This window comes from Mustela erminea, chromosome 11 (genome assembly GCF_009829155.1).
Source record: "Mustela erminea isolate mMusErm1 chromosome 11, mMusErm1.Pri, whole genome shotgun sequence".
Classification (NCBI taxonomy): domain Eukaryota; kingdom Metazoa; phylum Chordata; class Mammalia; order Carnivora; family Mustelidae; genus Mustela; species Mustela erminea.
This window is the reverse complement of record NC_045624.1, coordinates 37,195,215-37,215,688: the sequence shown is the minus strand read 5'-3', so window position 1 is coordinate 37,215,688 and position 20,474 is coordinate 37,195,215. Positions and strand designations below refer to the sequence as shown.

Below are 20,474 nucleotides of genomic sequence, written 5' to 3'. Positions count from 1 at the left end.
GGAAAATGGGTATTCCCAAGAAGAGTTATCCCCACCAGATAGGACATAAGGTGGTACATGCCATCCTTGGCCCATGAATCAAAGGTTAAATTGTGGACTCATTAATAGATCAATTCACTTTTAGAGAAATTATTCTAAGGAGATGGTCAAAGAAGTGTGCAAAGAATATTGTGTAAAAAGATGTTTACTGAGGAATTATTTTTCATCTAGTCCCCAGATTGTGTTCTTTAAATCTTGTTTTCCACTACAAAGATGCAGGAGTCATTGGAGAAATGGTTGTTTTAAGGTCTGGGGTAGGGAGTGTGTGAATGAGCATGGAGTACCTAGTCATCCCACTAAGCCAGGAAGGCAGCTGGGAGGAAGACTTTGAAGCAGCTGGCCCATGATTCATTCACTCTCTTTAATGGAGGAGAAAATATCCTTGGGGGATAGAAAACAAGGCCCGTGATTGGGTCTTATCCCCTTGTCAACTGAACCTTCAAGTAAATAGACTAAGATAAATTGCCAGGAGGATGAGATAGTATCTGTGTCCTCAGTGAAAACTGCTTATATTAATAATATCCAGAAGCCAGGAGACATGATTTCCTACAGAATGTCCCAGAAAAGTGTTATAACTCTTTGAAGTACAAAATGGAATATTTCATAATTTAAAATGTACTCCCTGGATAAGGAATCCCGTGAATCCTACTTGGAGACTCCATCTATTCCAAATAATTATTGATGTGGGGAAGACAGACCTGGAGGGCAAGGCTTGAGGTCTCAGATGTCTCTCCGCTTCATCTGAGGCTCCTGATTGCCTTAAAGTTATTAGGAAAGTTTGCTGCTGATTCCCACATCTGATTTGACAACCCAGTTCTTTGTGTAACCCAGCTCTGTAACAACTATTGGGATATTATCAGAAAGACTCCAAAGTCAATTTGAAGAGGCTCCCAACAGGCAAATGGAACAGCTTGAAAAATTAATAAGAGTAATAACTGCAATGGATTAAAAAAATAAATCCATGAATTACTAATGATACTAATAACGAAACCAAACAAACAAAAACTTCTCTGGTTACTTCTGTAGCATATTATCCTTCCTTTGCTATACCTCAGGGTAATCAGATAGTGGATGAGGGAACGTTTCTCATTATAGAAGTGTTCCAATGAATAAACAAAGAGGGAATGCTAAAATAGCACCATTTTCTGATACCTGATAGAGTAAGACCATCACCATCGGTGGCTGCCAACACAGCAACAAGAAAGAGACAACCAGAAGCATGTAACACCACCTATGAAGTATTCTTGCAAAAAAATAATAAAAATAAAAAATCCAAAATAACAACATTCTATCAAGCCTCTAAATCTAACTGCCAATTTACCAAAAAATATAGGGACAAAGAAACACATTAAATTACCCCAAAGGCTCAGGCTACGAATTGCAAGGCAAAAAAAAAAAAAAAAAAAAAAATTCAGGAAGAACCTATAGATCAAGAGAACTTTAGGAGACCTCTCAACCCATTGCAATGTATGGCCCTTACGTGGATCAGAATTCAAACAACAAATGACAAAAAAACCAAAACTCATAAAATAAACAGACCCTTGGTGAAGTGTGAATGCTGACTTGATATCTTATGTCAAGGAATTACTGTTGATTTTTAGATGGGATCATGTATGATATTGTGGTTATGTGTTTTAGTTAATATACGTCATTATTTATAGATGAAATGATATGATGTCTGAGATTTACTTTAAAATAATCCTGTATAAAACAGGGTGGTGGTAAAACAAAACTGGTCTTTTTGATAGTTGTTTAAGTAAAATGATGGGTAAATCATGTTCATAATATCTTTGCTTTACGTTTATATGATACAACTTAAATTTAAAAGCACAACACTGGGGCGCCTGGGTGGCTCAGTGGGTTAAGCCACTGCCTTTGGCTCAGGTCATGATCTCAGGGTCCTGGGATCGAGTCCCACATCGGGCTCTCTGCTCAGCAGGGAGCCTGCTTCCTCCTCTCTCTCTCTGCCTACTTGTGATCTCTCTCTGTCAAAATAAATAAATAAAATCTTTAAAAAAAAAAAAAAAGCACAACACTGGATGTTGTGCACATAATGACTGTAGGGGGTTAGGGTAGAAACACATGACCGCTTAGGACACTATTGCAGAAATCACACACCAGATGGCGCTATTACTGGGGGCTGGTGAAGAGGGGTCGGATTCTGCATATATTCTGAAAGTAGAACCACATGATTTTCTGATGGATATTATGTGACATGAGAAAATATTCTCATTATCTGTAGCTGGAGTTTAAAAAGTCATCACACCTTTCTTTTGAACTTTTAAAATTTTGTTTAAAATTTTTAAAATGAGCTTACTTATTAACCAGGAAAAGTTGATTTTTTTGTTGGTTCTCAAGACAATAAGAACAATTACTGAAAAAACAGTAGTTCGAAGGCACTGTTATCTTTCAAAGAATGGGATAATATATTTGGGGGCTATGATTTAGAGAATAAAGGCCCATAATCTCATCTAAAACCTTTGATGCCAGATGTTTCACAATTCAGAAAATTTCAGGTTTTAGAAATGTAATATACAGCACGTGGAATCTATTATGTAATTCTCAAACAGGGTCTGGGGAAATTCTCTTTAACCAAATGCATTAACATTTCTGCAGTAAGACATACAAATATTCATACTAAGCAAAATAAAGATCAGATCAGGTCAGGCTTATTACCAATGGAGTTCGGAGCTGAACTTAGGAAAACATCTTTTGGTTTTCAGAATCTTTTAGATTTTGGCATTGTACATAGGAATTTCAATTCAGGCTGGCATACATTTACTTAGTACCTACTATGTGCCCCTGATTTTGAGGGCCTTATACACCATGCAATGAAGCAGTAAATCAGCAACTTTAGTAGAAGGTGAGGACATTCAGGCAGTGGGAACAAGAGAAAGACATAAGGTTGTTATGAGTGGGCTGTGTTCAGAGAACAAAGTAGTCCAATTTAATTTGTTCTGTTTGAAAGAATGTAAGATTATATATTCTAATAAAGTAGGCAGCTGATGTTTGAAAGGTTATTTTGTCATGCTTCTTTAATCATCAGCATGGTACTTTTTATGAATGTTGTGTGTGTGTGTGTGTGTGTGTGAGAGAGAGAGAGAGAGAGAGAGAGAGACGGGGGAAAGGGAGGGGGAGGTAGGGGGTAATGTTTCAAGGGTTAGGACCATTGGTGAGGCCTCAGAGAGTTTAACATTCTGGGTACGAAGTAGCCGGAGAGGCTCCCTGCATCATTAATGCAGTCCAAGATGACTAAGAGCATACTGTGGGCTGGGCCCATTCAGCAGGAAGCATAATAAGACTTTGAGATTGTTCAGCAGCCTCCCCTAGTCCATGGAAGGTACTAGGGTATACCATGGAAGCAACCAGCTTTGGGGACCCTTGACTCAGACCCTCCAAGAACGGGACTACATTGAGGCAGTCTACTGAACTGAGTTCTGTTTCTTCAGGAAGCCACGGGAATTTTTCAGCACTGTAAAAGGAAAATGCCACTAAATCCTCAGTTTCACTGAACATGACAAGATGAGCGGTTTCCAAGCTTGGAAGGCCATTTGGGCAGGAGCTGCTCTTATGTATTCTGGACAGAGGAGGCTTATTACCTCAGTGAGAAAAGGGTTCAGTGATATTTTCACAACTCTCAAGGTTTTGATCGGCTACAGGATATGGCAGTCTCAGGGCTGGTTTCAGTCAAGATGGATGTAGCCGGGGAGGCAAGACGGTGCTTGGTTGCTGCCATCAAGGTGCTGCCGGCCCGAGGAGCGACACAGGCAGCAGGCTAGGTCTCACCCCAATACAAGTGCCATCAGCACCCAAACTGGGGCCTTTTTAACAAGCTGAAGGGTTCTTGGGTGCTGTGGTTTCCAGGTTCTAGAAGAACACCCTTTGGTTTCCAGCTGGTGTTCATCTAGGACAGCTCAGTGAGACTCACGAAGCCGCCTTCCCTCCACTGCCATTGGGAGCAGCCAGGAGCTACCGCGCGTCGGACAGCGAGCTGGGGCCCTGCACCAGCCTCACACTGCCTGTTGGGAAACTGAGCTCAAAGAGATGGATGGGACTGGCTTTTGAGGTTGGACAATCTGGGCTCCAGTCTATCTTTTCTCAATGTCTTGATGCTTTTAGCTTCTGTTTAAAACTTGTAAGAAGAGGGGGGTGGGATACATACCTTATAGTTTCGGTAGGATGATTAATGATTAAATAAGGCAAGGTAGAGAACCTCTTCCCAGTGGCCTACAATAATTCGAATTCCAGCTCTTTGACTCAAGGGCCTGCCGTGTTTCCAGGCTGTGGTCATAGTTCTCTTTGAGAAATGCCTCTTGCTGGCTGGACTAGGATAAGTCACGTTCCCCTTCAAGCCTTGGTCACAGGGGTCAATACCATAAGCATTCACTACCTTACTCTGTGTGTCTCCGGGGACTCAGAGTCACCAGCAGAAGCAATTAATAGATGGCCTGACTCCCGCTGAGCAAGTGTGATGGGAAAGTACTTGAGAATGAGCTCTGATGCTTACCACTTCACGCTTTTCCACTTCAAACCAGCGGGAAATTCCAGGTAAACTCTGCACCAAGTATAATGATGTTCTCTCCACCCAGAGACTCTACGGAATACAAAACAAATTAAGTCCCCAAGTGTCTTTTCTTTCTAGTTACTGAGCTATGACTAACATCAGCCATTCAATTTGGTCAGGTTTGCTTATTTCTATAGTCTTTTCTTTAGTATCCCTTTTAGCCTGTGGGCAATCCCTTCATACTCATGAAGCTGTCACAGTAAGATACCAGTGACGCTGTGTTCATCATTCCCGTTCTGTGTTGCCGGACAATTTTTCCTTCATGGACTACATGGTCTACTTCACACAGCAAGCTTAAAATAGAGTAATAGGCTACCATGTTACTTCCTTTGCTGGTTCTTTCAAATTCCAATTTAAACCCCCCTCACTCCTTAAGGTCTTTCCATTTTTATCTGGAAGGGGTAATATCAACCGCCAGTCAACACAGGTTTAGAGTAATAACATCCTCACGGAGGAAAGGCCCATGAAGAATCACATAGATCCATCTTTCTGTTTTAAAGAGGAAGAGGGTAAGCATCAAGGAAGCCATGTGACCCCCCCCCCGGGGGGGGTACCTTCCAATTCCCAGACCCTACCTACTAGAACTTCCGACCTCCTCACTATGCCACATTTTCTCATGCCCATTTCAACTGCCATCATCCAGGAGGATCTGTATTTAAAGAGCTGAGGCTTCCTCTGGCCAGGAGAGCACCCCCATAATACGTGAAGCCACAGCTGCCTTGGTCCTTGGTAAGAGTCACTGTGGATGACAGATTTCTCTTCTGTCAATCCCATTTCTGGATCTATGCCTCATTTTTCTCAAAAGGATAATAAACTTCACAAAATCCCTGAAATAGTGCCACTTATTCCAGAACAACAGAAAATGGGGGGATTTCTTCGTGTCAGCCACAATATACTGCAAGGAATATGGCAGAGTCCCTGTGACAGCAGTGACAGTGGTGACAGGAAGGTGAGTGGCCAGGGAAGGGCTCAGGGCAAAGAGAAAGGAATGCTTGCAGTGCTGGGGGAGAGCAGAAGGAAGCAGGCAGGCACAGCAGCCGGTGGGGGGAGGACAGCACTTCTCAGAGGAGGTGACACGTGAGCGGAATGCTGAAGAGTGTGTAGGAGTTTGCCAGGCGGAGGGAGGGGGCAGCACGGCAGGCAGCAGGAAGCAGCCCGCGCAGAGGCCTGCAAGAGGCTGGAGAAAGGGAAAGGGCGCAGCAGGAGATGGAGAGGAGAAGTTCAGGGTTGCTGGAGCCCAGAGGGAGGGTGGGTGAGTGGGCTGTGGCACAGATGAAGCTTCCGGAAGGGCACTTTGGTGCCAGATGCCGAGGGCTGGAAGCCCAGGAACAAGGAGCCAGATTTATCATTATTTTCTAGGGGGACTGCTATACCACTGATAAAGTGATGGCCATGAGGAAATGTGCTGCAGCAGAAAGGACAAAGGAGAAGGTTCTAGAAGGTGTGGGTCGTAGTGGAGGGTCTGCAGGTAGTTAGAATGTGCCTGACTCCAGTGGACCTCACACTTTCTATTCAGTGAACACAACTGCAATGAAAACTCTATCATAAACTAATGACTGTTAACTGGTTTTGTGGGACACAAAGAAAAATGGAAATCTCCAAAAGGACTAGAAAGTGATCACGAATCTTTTCAATGACATCCTGGTACGGTCTTCCAATAGTTTGTCTTGATAGGTAACCCATCCGACCTCCCTGCACAAGAGGACTGCTCTGGGTTGAGGCCCATCGTGACCCTGCAGAATGACCCCAGCTTCCCCTTCTGATTGCCGGGCTGTGCCCCATTCCTGGAGCTACTGCTGGGAACTGACATGCAGGCAGAGGCAGCGAGGACAGTTAACATCAGAGGATCTCTGCTAACAGTGTGAGGAGGACCTTTCCCAGATTAAGTAGAGACTCTGTGATGAAGGGAGCTAAGCTAGTTAACCCACAGGAATAGGTCTGTTTTGCATTCTTTGTAGGGGGGAATACTGACTAACCAGGTGTCTACCTGGTCTCACTGGTCACTGATATCAGGGAAAGAAGAGATAATGTACCCTCAGCACAATGCCCCAGTAGGGCTGTGAGCCAGCCCAAGAGAGCTCCAGAGGGCAAGGCTTTTTGCAGCTACTGAGAATGGACAACTCCATACATGCAGGGAGTCTGTGGTTTGCTTTCATTCCATGTCTTCTCAGAAGTCCTAATGACACACCATTCTAACCAGAAAAAGCAGGAGATCGCATGGAAATCTTCCAAGGTAATAGCTGTCTACCTAACTGCTTCCTGTCTCAGAATCTTTGTCCTGCTGTCTGTCAAGCATTTTCTACTCACTGCAGACTACTGTATCTGAGAACAAATATCCTGTGATCCCCACAGTTGGTTCAACATGAATGAGTGACAGGGCTAAGCTAAACTGTGACATCTCAGAGATTGGTCTGAGGGCCACCAGCACTGTCACAAAGAAGCTGATTCCCAGGCCTTCCTCTCAGACCTACTGAGTCAGGACTCCTGAGTTAAGAACTCTGCTTGGTTAGAAAAGCATCCCACGGCCCTCTGATATACCGTTGAGTTTGAGATCAACGAGACTCAATGATTTCTGGTCCCTTCTGGTTCTATCACTTGACTCTATTCTGTGTAAATACTTATCGTGGGGCTTGTTCTAAAGAGCTCATAGGAAACTGTATGTAATAAGAACGCACGGTACCTTGAATTCATTTTCTTTATCTTTAGTGCCTTTGTGAAATGGTCTGTCATAGCGGAATTTCCAGATGTGATTCACTTTATAGAAACTTTTGATGTTGTCTGGTACACCCTCTCTCTGTAGGACCTCCTGGCTCTCCGGGATAGGAGTCACGGCATAGATCTGCAAATCTAGGATTAAAAAGTCAAGGAGGAAACCCGACTTGGCAAACGCCAAGGAAATCTGGCTTGAGCTGAGCTGTGGCAGAGAACCGAGGCTGGGTAACAATCTGGTGTTTCCCTTGGGTCAAAGTCATTTTAAAAACCGCCAAGAAGGTGCCAAGAACTCAGTTCACAACAAATCATTTCTCAAACTACAGGCCTTGAACTAGTTTTAGGTAGGTGATTCTGACAAAGTATCTGGTTAAAATGTCCATACCTTGTGAATTTATTTATCGCTAATTTTTCTTCCTCTTTCTTTTCTTAGTTGGGGGTTGGGTCGGAATGGCTTGGATCTTAGGTACTCAAAATTATATTATTCTAAACCTTGTTTAAGAGACAATTTTATCTTTAGTCCATGCATGGCCCCTCTTAATTTAATGTTTGTAAAATAATGTATAAACATCCATGCAACCATGACCCAGGACATGGCCAGTTCTGACAGTGATTTATATTTACCTGTGTGATGATCTGTGTCTCCAGCCTTCCCACACTTGTGGTATCACTCTCCCAAAGCTTGTACTGATAAGCAAAGTGTTTTTGTAGTTGATATTTTAAAAAGTACATTAAAGGGGTATCACAGGAATCACTGAACACTACATCTAAAACTAACTGATGTACTGTGTGTTGGCTTATTGAATGTAAATTTAAATTTTAAAAAGGAGGTGTCCTATTTACTTGTATATTCACCTTCTTTTCTTCTCATTCAAAGAAGGATAGCAAAACCTTTTCCCTTAATTTCTTGCTTCTGCTGCATTTTATTTTCTACTTTGAAATGGTATCCATGATTATCAATGGGCCTTTCTTGTCTTCTCCCAGATCTTAAGTTTAGGGAAGAGAGAGAAGCATTCACGAAGGAGTGCCGGGGTGAATTCCCTTTGTCTCCAGGGCCTGGGTAATTTCAGTTGAGTTGTTCGTATTTAGATAATTGAAGTGTCAATTATATAGCATTCATCAAAGGCTGTCCAAAATGCCATGGCCAAGAATTCCCCAAAGATATTAAGGTACCTCCTTCTCTGCACTTCCTTCCAGAATAAAAATATCAAGGGGAAAGAGGGTGAATGATGGGGGCCAGTTAATCTTTCCACAGGATATGTTGGAGGAAAATTATTCTAAGGGAAATCACTAAAAGAAGCTTTAAAAGCAGGGTGGAGATAGGGAAGTTTTAATTAAAAGGAAAAAAAATTCTTTACCAGAATCCTTAAGGGATTTCCTTTCCACTGACACTGTGACAATAATGAGAATAATTCTGTTCAGAAGGCGCTAAGCTAAAATCAAGATGAGTGAGAAAGAGGGAGAGAGTGGGAACACAGCAAAGGGGCCAGAGGCTTTCCTTGCAGGAAATTGCTCTGCGGCTAACGGCCCGTGGCTCTAGCTGCAGTGCAGCCCGTCTGGGTGTGGATACACTGAGCTTCCGCTTGGAAGATGGTCTCGTCGGGCTGGTTGGCGTGCTGCATGGCGATGGCGTGGGGGAACTCATTCAGCATTCTCTGTTGGAAGGCCTCCAGCCTTTCGTAGTCATGCCCTCGACACACAAACTCCTTATTCTGGAGGCGAAATAAACAAAGAAATGAGAGCGACATAATGGAGTGTGTTAATTACAGAGAGAAGCCAAGAAAGAAGACCCTGGCAGGAAGTGAGCACATGCCTCACATCTATACACAGTAACAGAAAAAAAAAAAAAAAAATGCAAAACAATCTGAAAAATTTGCCCAGATATGAAAAATGAGAGGCAAGGATCAGGAACTTTGCTCTCCACTGCTTTTGGTCAGAGCCACCAGCACGTGCCGTTCCTCCCAGTTTGTGTGCTAAGGTGTAAAGAGGCATCAGATTCTCAGAGCACAAAACCATGAATCATGTTCCCTCTAAATGTTAATGAGTGCATGTGTTAAAGGTTTTTTTTTTGTTTTGTTTTCTTGTTTTGTTTTTTACTATAAGCAGAGTTTAGTGGATAAATTCTCAATGTGGAAGGAAAGAAAGTAAATGCGATCTCCAAAAATGCATTTTATTGCATTCTTTATGAAAGCTGCAGAGACGGGCCTCCACACTGGATCGTGGCATGGAAGAAAGGAAAGCTGAGCCAGTTTGCATTCCCGCTCTCAGCAGGCCTGGCACTGGAAGCTTCTCTGCCATCACCAACTCAGCTCGGCTTCCTGTGGCCAAGAATCTTATTTACTGGCCCAAACTGAGATTTAGGATTTTCAGGGATTTGCCAAATGTTGGACACATTTTAAAAAAAAATTTGTTGTTGTTGTTGTTCGTTTGTTTGGTAAGATGTGTAAGTACTCTGTGGGCTGGGACTATCTCTTATTCAGGTAGAAATGGTGAAGGTTGTCCTTGAGGTAGGCTAGAGAGCTGGAAAGGGTGGCAGGTTTCCTTAAAACACCTCACTGGGGCACCTGGGTGGCTCAGTTGGTTAAGCCGCTGCTTTTGGCTCAGGTCATGATCCCAGGGTTGTGGGATCGAGTCCTGCATCAGGCTCCTTGCTCAGTGGGGAGCCTGCTTCTCTCTCTGCCTCTGCTTGCTTGTGCTCTCTCTCTCTAATAAATAAATAAAATCTTAAAAAAAAAAAAAAAAAAGCACCTCTCTTTAGGAGAAAGAGGGAGCGGTTCGTGGCCTGGGGAGCTAGCTAAGGCCCAAGGTTCTCAGCATTTCTCAGCCTGATGAGGTTCCTACGATTGCACAAATGCCCTGAGGAACAAATCTGAGCCAGAGGCAGGGGGCTGAGGACTGCAGCTGAGAAAAAGCAGCTGCAGGCAAGCAGAGGAAACAGCGGGGAGTGGGCTCTGAAAAACTGCCGCCAATCCTCACAAACCCTCAAGTCACGATCCTTTGGTAACACAGGCAAAGACGGACTACCTAGAAATCAGGACCCCCCACACAATCCTGTGTTTAAGACTTTCTACAGAAAAGAAGGTATACCTTCTGATGCTATGTATTTTTTATTCTACTCAAAAGATAATAAATTTGCTTGATAAAATAAGACCATGCACATATATCTATGGTGCATATTACAGAAGTCCCCAAATAAATATCCAAGTACTCTAATAACTACAACCTTTTTAAGGCAATGCTTACATATTATAGCAGTTTATAAAACCAGGGGTTACTTTAAGCATATAATCATTCAGCAGTGTTAGGAAGTCATCCTGAAATGAACTTGGGGACACAATGGAGTTGTCAAGAAATGAAAAGGAATGAAGCATTTCCCCCATCAATACATTTTTTTTTTTTAAATCACAGCTTTGAGATACAGTTCACATACCATAAAATATACCCTTTTGAAAGTTTTTAGTATATTCACAGAGCAACTATCACGACTATTGAACGTGAGAACATTTCATTACCCCGAAGAGAAACTCGTACCCATGCGCAGTCGCTCCCTGTTTCCTCCACCAACCCCCGACCTCTGAAACCACTAATCTACTTCCTGTGTCTATGGGTTTGCCCATTCTGGACATTTCATACAAATGGAATCATACAACATGTAGTCTTTTGTGACTGGCTTCTTTCACTTAACATGTACTTAAGGTTCGTCCACTTTGTAGCATATGTAAGTACTTCATTCCTTCCTTATTGCTAAATATCCCACTGCATGGATATACCATATGTTGTTTATCCATTCATCACCAGCTGATGGATATTTGGGCTGCTTCTAGTTTTTGGCAATAGTGAATAATGTTGCTATGAACATTTGTGTAGAGTTCTTTGTGTGAACATATGTTTTCAATTCTCTTGAGTGTATACCTAGGAGTAGAATTGCTGGGTCACATTTGTTCACACTTAAATTTTTTTTAATTGTCTTTTTCTTCTGAAAAGGAAATACATATCTCTGGTAAAAACAAAACAAAACAAAAACCCAAACAGTAGAGAGCATACAATGAAAAGTCAATCTCTCATCCTTGACCTTGGTCATTCTCTTCAGACAAATCACTACTCAGAGATACCTTGTGCATAAAGAGATGGTCAATTTTTCATAAGGGTAAAAAAAAAACTATTTAGATCACATGCTTATATAAATGTATTAATTTATTGCAACTTCAAAAATTATCTTGGAATTTATCAATGAGGAAATCTTTAATGTTGATATTTGCTTGTTTTTTAATTGATGGACAGACTAGAATCTGATTTCCTAAAAAGAGATCCAGCCCCATAATTCTGAAAGGTGTGGTGCCCTTTAGAAACCAATAGAGGGTGACCCTTCTCTTCGTTTTGAAGAAAATGCCATTTTCTTCAAAAATGGCAAAAAAACAACAACAGAAAATGCTGTTTTGAAAAGACTATTACCATAGGTTGATTTATTCCAATTGACTTTGTAATAAAATTTATTTTATTAGCCAATTCAGTTTTCTACTTTGCTAAATTCTCTTTAAAATTGTGGCTCCTAAACTACTTCTGATTAAAAAAAAAAAAAACTTTACACTTTTAATTATCACGGTTTCATTTATAAGATAAATGGGTCTAAGTCTAAGATACTTCACAGTGCACTTGCTAGGTGAACTCAGAATTTGATCAATATGACCACATTATGACTACAATATGACTTTTGCGGGCCCCTTCCTCTATAAAAATGTATTAAAAGTCATACTGAGAGGCTGATTTGGTATAGGGACAAATAAATACATAATCTAATGTATAATATACAAGTTAATATACATTATAACAAGTTCTTCAGCCAAAAAAACCTCACTTTTTTCTTCTGATCTTTAAAAGAAATTAAAATACTTTTGTAGGCAATATTATGAATTGTAAACACTGTACCCTGAGTATCATGAGGAAGAAAAAGTAATCTTTTACTTTGCCTGATTTTGAGCCAAGAAAGGAAGGGGATGTGCTGCACCAGAGTCACGTCTGGACCTTCCTGTGGGGTCTCCCGCCCTCTGCGCTAGACTGTCCCCCTTCTCCCACCACAAGCATCCTGGCCATGTACACTAGGAAGGGGGCTGCTGATGACAGCCCTGGCCTAGAATGTCCACTTTCAAAACTCAGTCTTTCAAAGTCAGCAAGTGTCCTAAATTTATCTCTGTTTTTGATCCAGAATCAAGCTTTCCTCTGCCCTCAGGCCCATCTGCAGAGTCAACTTTGTGACCATCTACACCAACAGGCAGACTCCCTTTTAACCCAACAAGGAGATTTGACTCACGTCTGCATGGCACCAAAATACACAGTCCCTTCAACCAACCTGTCATTTGAGTGTATGCTCAATGTAACACTAAAATGAATTTTTGCTCATGGTGTTTGGAAAATGTGGGCTCTAGTTCTATATTTAGTGTGCATGTATATACATACAAACTTTATAGGTAAATATATGAATTAACAAATACATATAAAACTCTCATTCCAAAAGGGAGACAAGTTAAAGTGATTAAACAAATAACAAAGTCCAGTCTTCCTCTTCTCCCTCCTCCTCCAAGTACCCCTGTCCTATACGTATTCATAAGTGCTGGCAGTTACAGCAGGATACAGGGCAACACAGTTACCAAAGCATTTGTATGCTGAGATTTAGAGTTTGGAATGAATTCACTCAATTTCTAAAGTATTCCCAAAACTTCTCCTCAGTTATGTGGGGAGGTACATTTCCTCTCCCAACTACTGTTCTCATATAAGTAAGTGTAAGTAAGATTTTATACCCTGAAGGGTTAAGATAAGCCTTCAAGCTTGTAACATACGACTTGGCACAATGTAAAAAATGGTAAGAACAGAGTCAAGTATTTTATGATCCACAAGGTACCTTAGTGTCTAGAAGACTTACTTTGGTAGAATTAGTTTATACTAGCAATAAATAGCATCTCTTGGCTGGGTGACATTTACCTTTTCACAAAACCACTAACTGGGCTCTTTACGTGATTCTGGAGGGAGTTTCTACGGGACTTGAGACTGCAGTGTTTTATGTCACCTGCAATGCTTTGCCATTTTTCTCTGCTGCTAACTCTATGGACATCACAGACTGCACAGAATAGTAAACAGCAGTCCCACAGGGGAGCAGTTATAATGACCAAAGACTGCTCATAAGATATATTGCATTTAGAAATTTAGGAAAAAAAATAAAACCATTGTTTGATAACTTGGGAAATTATTCAAAACAAGGTATTCTAGATTTAGTACGGTGTCTGCACACTAAAAACATTAAAGGAAAATCTCTTATTGTTCTAAAAGGACAAAATGTCTTCAAACATCTTGGTTTTCTTGAGTGGCATATCTATTTTAGAAGTATAACAACAAATTAAATAGTGTATTAACTTACTCTTAAGAAGAATGGAAATTTTTTCCCGTAAAATCCAACTCTGAAGAACTCTGGTTCAAGACGTTGCTGGTCCATAATCTTGTCATACAAAGAGGCTTCCATCATCTAGGAAAGCAGAAGAGAATTCTAAGAATCTTACCTCATCCTTCAGCTCTCCCTGTTTCTAGAAGAGGATATTTATTCTTTATGAAGAAGAACTTAATTATAGTGTTCAGTTTTCAGAAAAGAAGGTTTAACTCCCTTTCTATGCTTTAAGGCAGGGACCAGCAAAATGATTCTGGAAATGGCCAGAGAATAAAGAATAGAGGCTTTTCAGCCCATATGATCCCTGTCATAACCGCTCAGTCCTGCCAGGTACACTGGCTACAGGTTGCTGACCCTGCCTTTAAAGGATCAAATATTATTCCACGTTCTCACCAAAGAAAATAATTTCTATGCACAAAGCCTATCAAGAAAATATTTTCTTCACAATTAAATGAAGATGAACATGAATTTTTTTTAAAAAAATGAATGAACTATTAGAGGCCCAATCTTTCTGGAAAATTCTAGCACTAGATGTACTCACCTGTGGATTTGGTTCTTCTTGGTCATGGTAATTCAGGACATTTGGAAGGTGCAAGCTTGCACAGGCTGGACAGGGATAAACCGAACCCGAGGAGACCCATCATGCAAAGTGCTGTCTGGGCTGAAAACTCTTAAGTGTATCTCTAACAATGTCGGCACTATGACGCACATAAAGCTTATGGTTTTCCATTCATGGTATTATCATCCCCAGGGTTTATAGAGAAAGACTAATGTTGCTCTTGAAAACTTCTCCCCCTCCCCCTGCCCCCACTAACAGCACCCCAAAGAGCAGTTGGCATGAAGTGTAATGCTCTCGGTTTATAAAAATCGGAGTGACTATGGTACCCAAGGGCTCTCCCGGGTAAACACTGTAACCTCGCTTCTGTTACAGGGGGTGTATGCCAAGAGAAGCACAGACATGTTTTTATATAGAACCGCAGTGCCTGCCAGAGCTAGCATGATGGACTGAAGTTGAAACAAGGTTTTTGTGTTTTTTTTCCTCGTTGATTTTCATGTTAAGAGAAACATTGATGAACTTCTGGCATGAAATACTATACCAGCTCCTGCAGGCTGAGTGAGCTACTTGTGGGGTATGGGGTTTTACGAGCTGTTAAAGGTTGACAATTTCATCTCATAAACCCCTACTGCAGAATTAAAAGGCAACATCATAATCTTTCTATTTTAGAAACCCTGCAGAACTTAAGTGTGATAAGAGGACACAAAATGATCATGGCTCTGAAGAGTAAGGACTCAGGGAGCAAGAGGGACCCATTTGAACCTGAAAAGAAAAGAAGGGACAAAATGTTTGGTTCAGGAGCACAGAATACTGAACTCCCTGGGTTCTTAGGTACCAAGCCCTTGGTTCTGGTGTCGCACATAACACATGTTGCTACAGCTAAAGAGAGAAGGCATCTGTAGAATTTAGCCTTGAAGTGGTCGGAAATGGGTCAGCTAGCCACGTCTACTGTTTGTGCAGACTGGGGTCTAAGAATGGTACATTGTGGTAGAGATCTGCCGACAAGCGAGCGTCTCTTCAAACAGCACAGAGACTTCTCAGCAAACGAAAAGAATCAATCATGGATTAGATTGCACACTGCAGACGTGATGTTTAGAAGAGATCAAAGGCTCACTTCCATGTACTAATTAGAAGCCTTCGCTGTTTCTCTGTATAAACACTGAGTACGCTGCAGAGGAAAGACTTCCCTTAAACAAGCTTTCTGCACGACAGGTCGGGATGATCACAAAGTTAGTTTTACGGAACGATAGTGAATGACAAAAGGATGCCTTTGCCTGATGGGCATGCATCCAGGCTCCTTACCCTCATCTTGCTCAGGTTTCTGTAGTCATAATAACTCTCATACTGTTCCGCGATCTTCCGGCACAAGACGATGCCATTCTCCCAACACTGTGGACAAACGAATGATACAAACACGAATGGTCCCACAACATTCACTCATTTCCACCCAGAGGACAGGGTGGGACTGCTTTCAGATCACCAGGTCTAACTTCTTAATCTCTACAGTCTACCTTGAATAGTACCATTGCCACTTTAAGCTTGATACCAGCATGCAATTAACATGTAAATTATTAAAAATCTTTAGGAAGTGAGAAAATACAATCCACCACAACAGGCATGAACATATGGTGTGCAAACATTTTCTGGAACCATGTCAGAATCATCATCTTGAAATAACTACAGTTCCACAATGGCCAAGTAGATGAATAAAAGGGCCCTCGGTGCTAAGGGGGGAATTACTACTGACCCCTAAGGCCCAATTATCCACAGCTGGCATGCTCGAGCCCTTGCTTGGCTCAACTGCACTTGTAAATTGTGAGGATCTAACCCAGCTGGTTACTCTCGGCAGAAATGCAAAAATTCTTTCTTCTAGCCCAAGGGTCATCAAACTTTTTCTACACAAGGCCAGACAGTAAATAATTCGGGCTTGGTGGGCGACACGGTCCTTGTCACAACTACCCAACTCCACCATTAAAGCACAAAAGCAGGCACAGTGAATAAGCGTGTCTGTGCTGTAATAACGTTATTATCTAGGAACACCGAAATGCGAATTTCATGTAATTTTCATCTGTCAGATATTCTTCTTCTTGCCATATCTTTCAAACACTTTCAAATGTAAAAGCAATTCTTAGAATGTGGGTGGTGCATAAATGCTGGGGGCTGAGCCATTCGACACATGGGCCATCGTTTGTAACCCCCGATCTAGTGAAAAACCCCTTTGAAGGGCCAAAACAAGCACAACAGGATTTTATAACAGCTTATAGATGGAAACTTCACTGGAGGAGGACACAAAGGCATTTCCTTGCTACTAATGTAACAAATCATATGTCAGGGTATTTAGATACATAATAAAGGACGATAGGAAAGAGGCAATTTCCTTGCATCAAGTTATGCAATTATGTTTTGTAAAAGGACAGCCACTGTTTGTATTTTCGTCTCCTGTTTAACCTTGGCATTTTGGGAGATATATTTAAATCTAAGACACGTATCACCAAAGCATCCAAATGTTCAAATCAAATAAACAACTGTGGTCAGATCCTTAAGTTTTCCTAAAGGGTATTGTAAGCCCTTGAGGAGGGAGACAGAGTGGAGTGAGGTAATGGGCTGAATGGCATCATCAGGTCAGTGGGATCTTTTAAATATATGATGGGATGCCGTAACATTCTTTAAACAAAGTCAGCTTCATTTATCTTCCCTTACCAAAAAAGTGGAATGGGGCAGAATGCATGCTAATTTGGGGAGGTAGCTGAGGGGTGGTTTTTCAGAGAATCAAATGCCTAGGTGTCAAAACCTCCAGACCAGTGTTTCTCAAAGTATGGCCCCAAATTTGTACACACGGCAATGTCAAGTCCTTGTTGAAGTCACAAAATCCCCTGCCTCATGCCAGACATACCCAGTCAGAATGCCTAGAGGTGGGACCTGGGAATTTTAGCAAACTCTTGGGTGTTTTTAATCCTCATTAAAATCTGAGGGTACCTGGCTTGAGGAGGTGGACATGAAAAAACTATGAAGGAATGGAAACATGACACCAACACAACCGCCTTGAGAGAGACCATGGGTGGGGAAGGCTACTTACTTTGCCTCGGTCAAAATTCTGGATGATAGCAAGGTGCAGGTGCTCCTTGCGTTGCCATTCTGTCTGCATGGGGTAGGTCAGGAACTCCCGGAGGGGACGATCCGACCACTCCAACAGCTCATCGTATAATAGGAGAGTATATGCAGCCTCTGAAAGTTGAGTGGGAAGGAAATGATCAAGACAGGATCCCAAACAGCTTCCCCTCAAACGCAGCTGGCTTGGGGCAAATTGCAAAAACCATTTTTTGAATTTCATGATAATGAAGAAAAATGTGCACAACAGATGCAAGAGCCAGTTCACAAGTGATGACTTCCCCCTGGAAGATGGAATTTTCAGAGATTTGTATTTCATCTTTTGGCTCCCTATATTCATCCCCACCCCACCCCCATTTCTCTCTTTCTCTTTTCCCTCTTTCTTGCCTTCTCTTCTTTCCCATCCCTCTTCCTTATTTCTACAACGCCTCTATGCTGCTGGCATCATAAAAATGTTTGAGGATATATTGTTGGAGCTCATTCAGAGGAACAGGGAGACATGACTTTGACTGCTGGGGATGTTCACTGGTAAATCCCTTGGGGGAGGCTACAGGCATCTTCCAAAGGGTGTGTTTAGGAAACAAGAAATGGTAATTAAATTCTTCTTGATAATAAAAGGCTGAAAAAGTTCTCTCTTTATAGGGAGAGGACTGTTGTGTGTTGTGGGATACCGAGGGTTCTCAGTTGGCCCCCAAAATCTTTAGTAATGGTTACTGAAGTCATTACGTGTTGGTGCAGTTGGGATTTCTTGGGAAACATGTAAAGTGGTGGTATTCTGTATACACACATGGAAATAGTAATCCGCAGGCTAGGCACAGTTCATAGGTAGTGTCCTTAATAGAGTACTTGCCATTCTGTAGGGCTCTTCCTGAATCTTAACTACGGCCAAGTAGATTGATAGGAACCAGAGTTCCTCTGTCACTGATGAAGGACTACAATAATTATTTTTTTTTCCTTTAATATTGTAATGGCCAACTCATTTATTAAACAGAATAAAGTAGACGAGCCCTTAAGTTATTAATCCATTTAATGACCATCCCTGTATGTCTCTTAAAGATGTAGTATTTTGTGCCTGGGTGGTGCAGTCGGCTGGGTGCCCGACTATGGATTTCAGCTTGGGTCATCATCTCGGGGTCATGAGCTCCAGCCCTGAGTGGGGCTCCACGCTCAGTGCAGTCTGCCTGAGAGTCTCTCTCCTTCTCCCTCTGCCCCTCCCACTCCAGCTCTCTCCCTCCTCAATAAATAAATAATCTTTAAAAAATTTTAATAGTAGCTTTTAACACAGTATCAATAAATGGTCATTCTTAGTCTTCATTTATTTGCCTTAAGAGTAACTATACATAAAGCTCCCAAGTAGCAGGTTAAGTGCTATTACCACAATGTGGTCATCTCAGTGTGTAACATGAAGTTGTAATAAGAAAGGCCTGGGTTCCTATCCCTTTTCTCTTGCCTTTTACTTGTGCAAGTCCTGTGAGGCATAGGCTCTGGCCTTTTTTCTTCGTGATTACCTTTGGTGATCTTAGTCTCCTGGCTTCAATAACTGCAAAAGCTTTCATAGGCCACCAGCAGTCCCTTACTTCCCTCTGTTCAGTCTGCACACTGTTACCAGTCTGACCTTTCAACTGCAAAGGATCGTATTGCTCCCCTGATTCCAAGCAGCCCGTGACTTGCAACAGCTAACAATAAATGTAGCTTTCAGAAAGGGACAGAGTAGGCTGGCCACGATCTGGTCCCTACCAACCTCTGCTCACATTTCCCAGTGTCCCTCCACACAGCACACATAAGATGGAGCTCACCGCTTTCTCCTGAGAAGCCTCCAGCCTCCGTGGCTGGAGTCCCTTGGCCCCATCAGAGGCTTCTGCTGAAGGAAACACAATGCCTCCTCATTCGGAGGCAGCGGTACAAGAAAGCTGCCCATACAGGGGCAGAGGCAACTTCCGTTTAATGGACACTTGCCAAATTCTATCTTGTGGAAGGTGAATGTGAGGCGGACGAGGAGAGTATCCGCCAAAGGGTGCTGGCTAACTGGGCAGTTGCAGAAACAAAGCTGAATGGCCACACTGTCGGTTGCCAGCCATGAAGACTGGTTTTGATGGGACAGGAATGCTAATAATAATGGTGAGATGGGCGCTGGGTCTGAGGAGCTTCTAGTTTCCTGGGGCCTCCTGAGAGGACTTCCTGATCTTTCATTCCTCACACAGCCTTATAACAAATGCTCAGCATCTAACAAAGCCCTATGTGTGTCCTTGTTCCTCTGTCTACGTGAATAATCCATGGTTCCCTTCATTTACCACAGAGGTGACACCTGCAGGCCTTCAGAGATACTCTCCTTCAAGATTTGGCCCTGTACTGTGGAATAGCTCCTTTTTCTCTTAATACACAGCTCTGGAATGATCACTTTTGTCTCTCAGTTTTCTTTTGTTTCTCCCCCAATACCTGAGATTTTAAAAAATATCCTTGCGGTTAATCATTTCACAGTGAAAAGGATGAGAAGGACCAAGCAAACCTCTTCCTCCAGCTGAAGCCTTCAGCTGCCCACAGGTGGTGACTGAAAGAGCTATGAAGGTCAAATTCATGGAGGCAGAAAGTAGCATGGTGGATGCCAGGGACTGGAGGGAGCAGAAAATGGGAAGCTACTGTTTCATGGGTACACGGTTTTGGTTTGCGCCTATGATAAAGTTCTGGAGAGCCAGAGCGGGGATGGTTGTGCAACCACGGGAATTCACGACGTGCCAACGGACTGTACACTTAAAAACGGGTAAGACAGTAAATTCTGTGGTACGTATATTTTACCATAATAAAAAAAAATTACAAGGGTGGGGGGCAACAAAGCATTTTTAGTTCATCTCAACTGCTTTCCAAATCATGCTTGCCTTGGGGCAGTCCAGGGACGAGGGGTAGATGGGGAGTGGGTATGCCGTCACCGAGTCTGGGAGGGCAAGCTGGGATTGGCAAGGCATCAGAAGAATGGTGACATGGAAAGGCGTGGAGTAAGTGACACCTGTCTCAGAAACTGATTCAGGAAAATGATGATATCTCTCAGGGGTCAGGTGTGTGAAGGAAGC

At 42.3% G+C, this 20,474-nt stretch overlaps 1 protein-coding gene across 3 annotated transcripts in view; it reads right to left on the bottom strand.

Annotated features, from left to right (window-relative positions):
* Positions 1-20,474, bottom strand: part of DOCK4 (dedicator of cytokinesis 4) — a 431,597-nt gene that overhangs the window by 30,424 nt on the left and 380,699 nt on the right. For all 3 annotated transcript variants that reach the window (XM_032304000.1, XM_032304002.1, XM_032304001.1), the window contains 6 exons: positions 17,378-17,526; positions 15,604-15,690; positions 13,722-13,826; positions 8,883-9,024; positions 7,284-7,450; positions 4,547-4,633 (listed from right to left, as the gene is read on the bottom strand). In XM_032304000.1, coding sequence (XP_032159891.1) covers positions 4,547-4,633; positions 7,284-7,450; positions 8,883-9,024; positions 13,722-13,826; positions 15,604-15,690; positions 17,378-17,526 — 737 coding nt within the window. The remainder of the gene's footprint in view (positions 1-4,546; positions 4,634-7,283; positions 7,451-8,882; positions 9,025-13,721; positions 13,827-15,603; positions 15,691-17,377; positions 17,527-20,474) is intronic.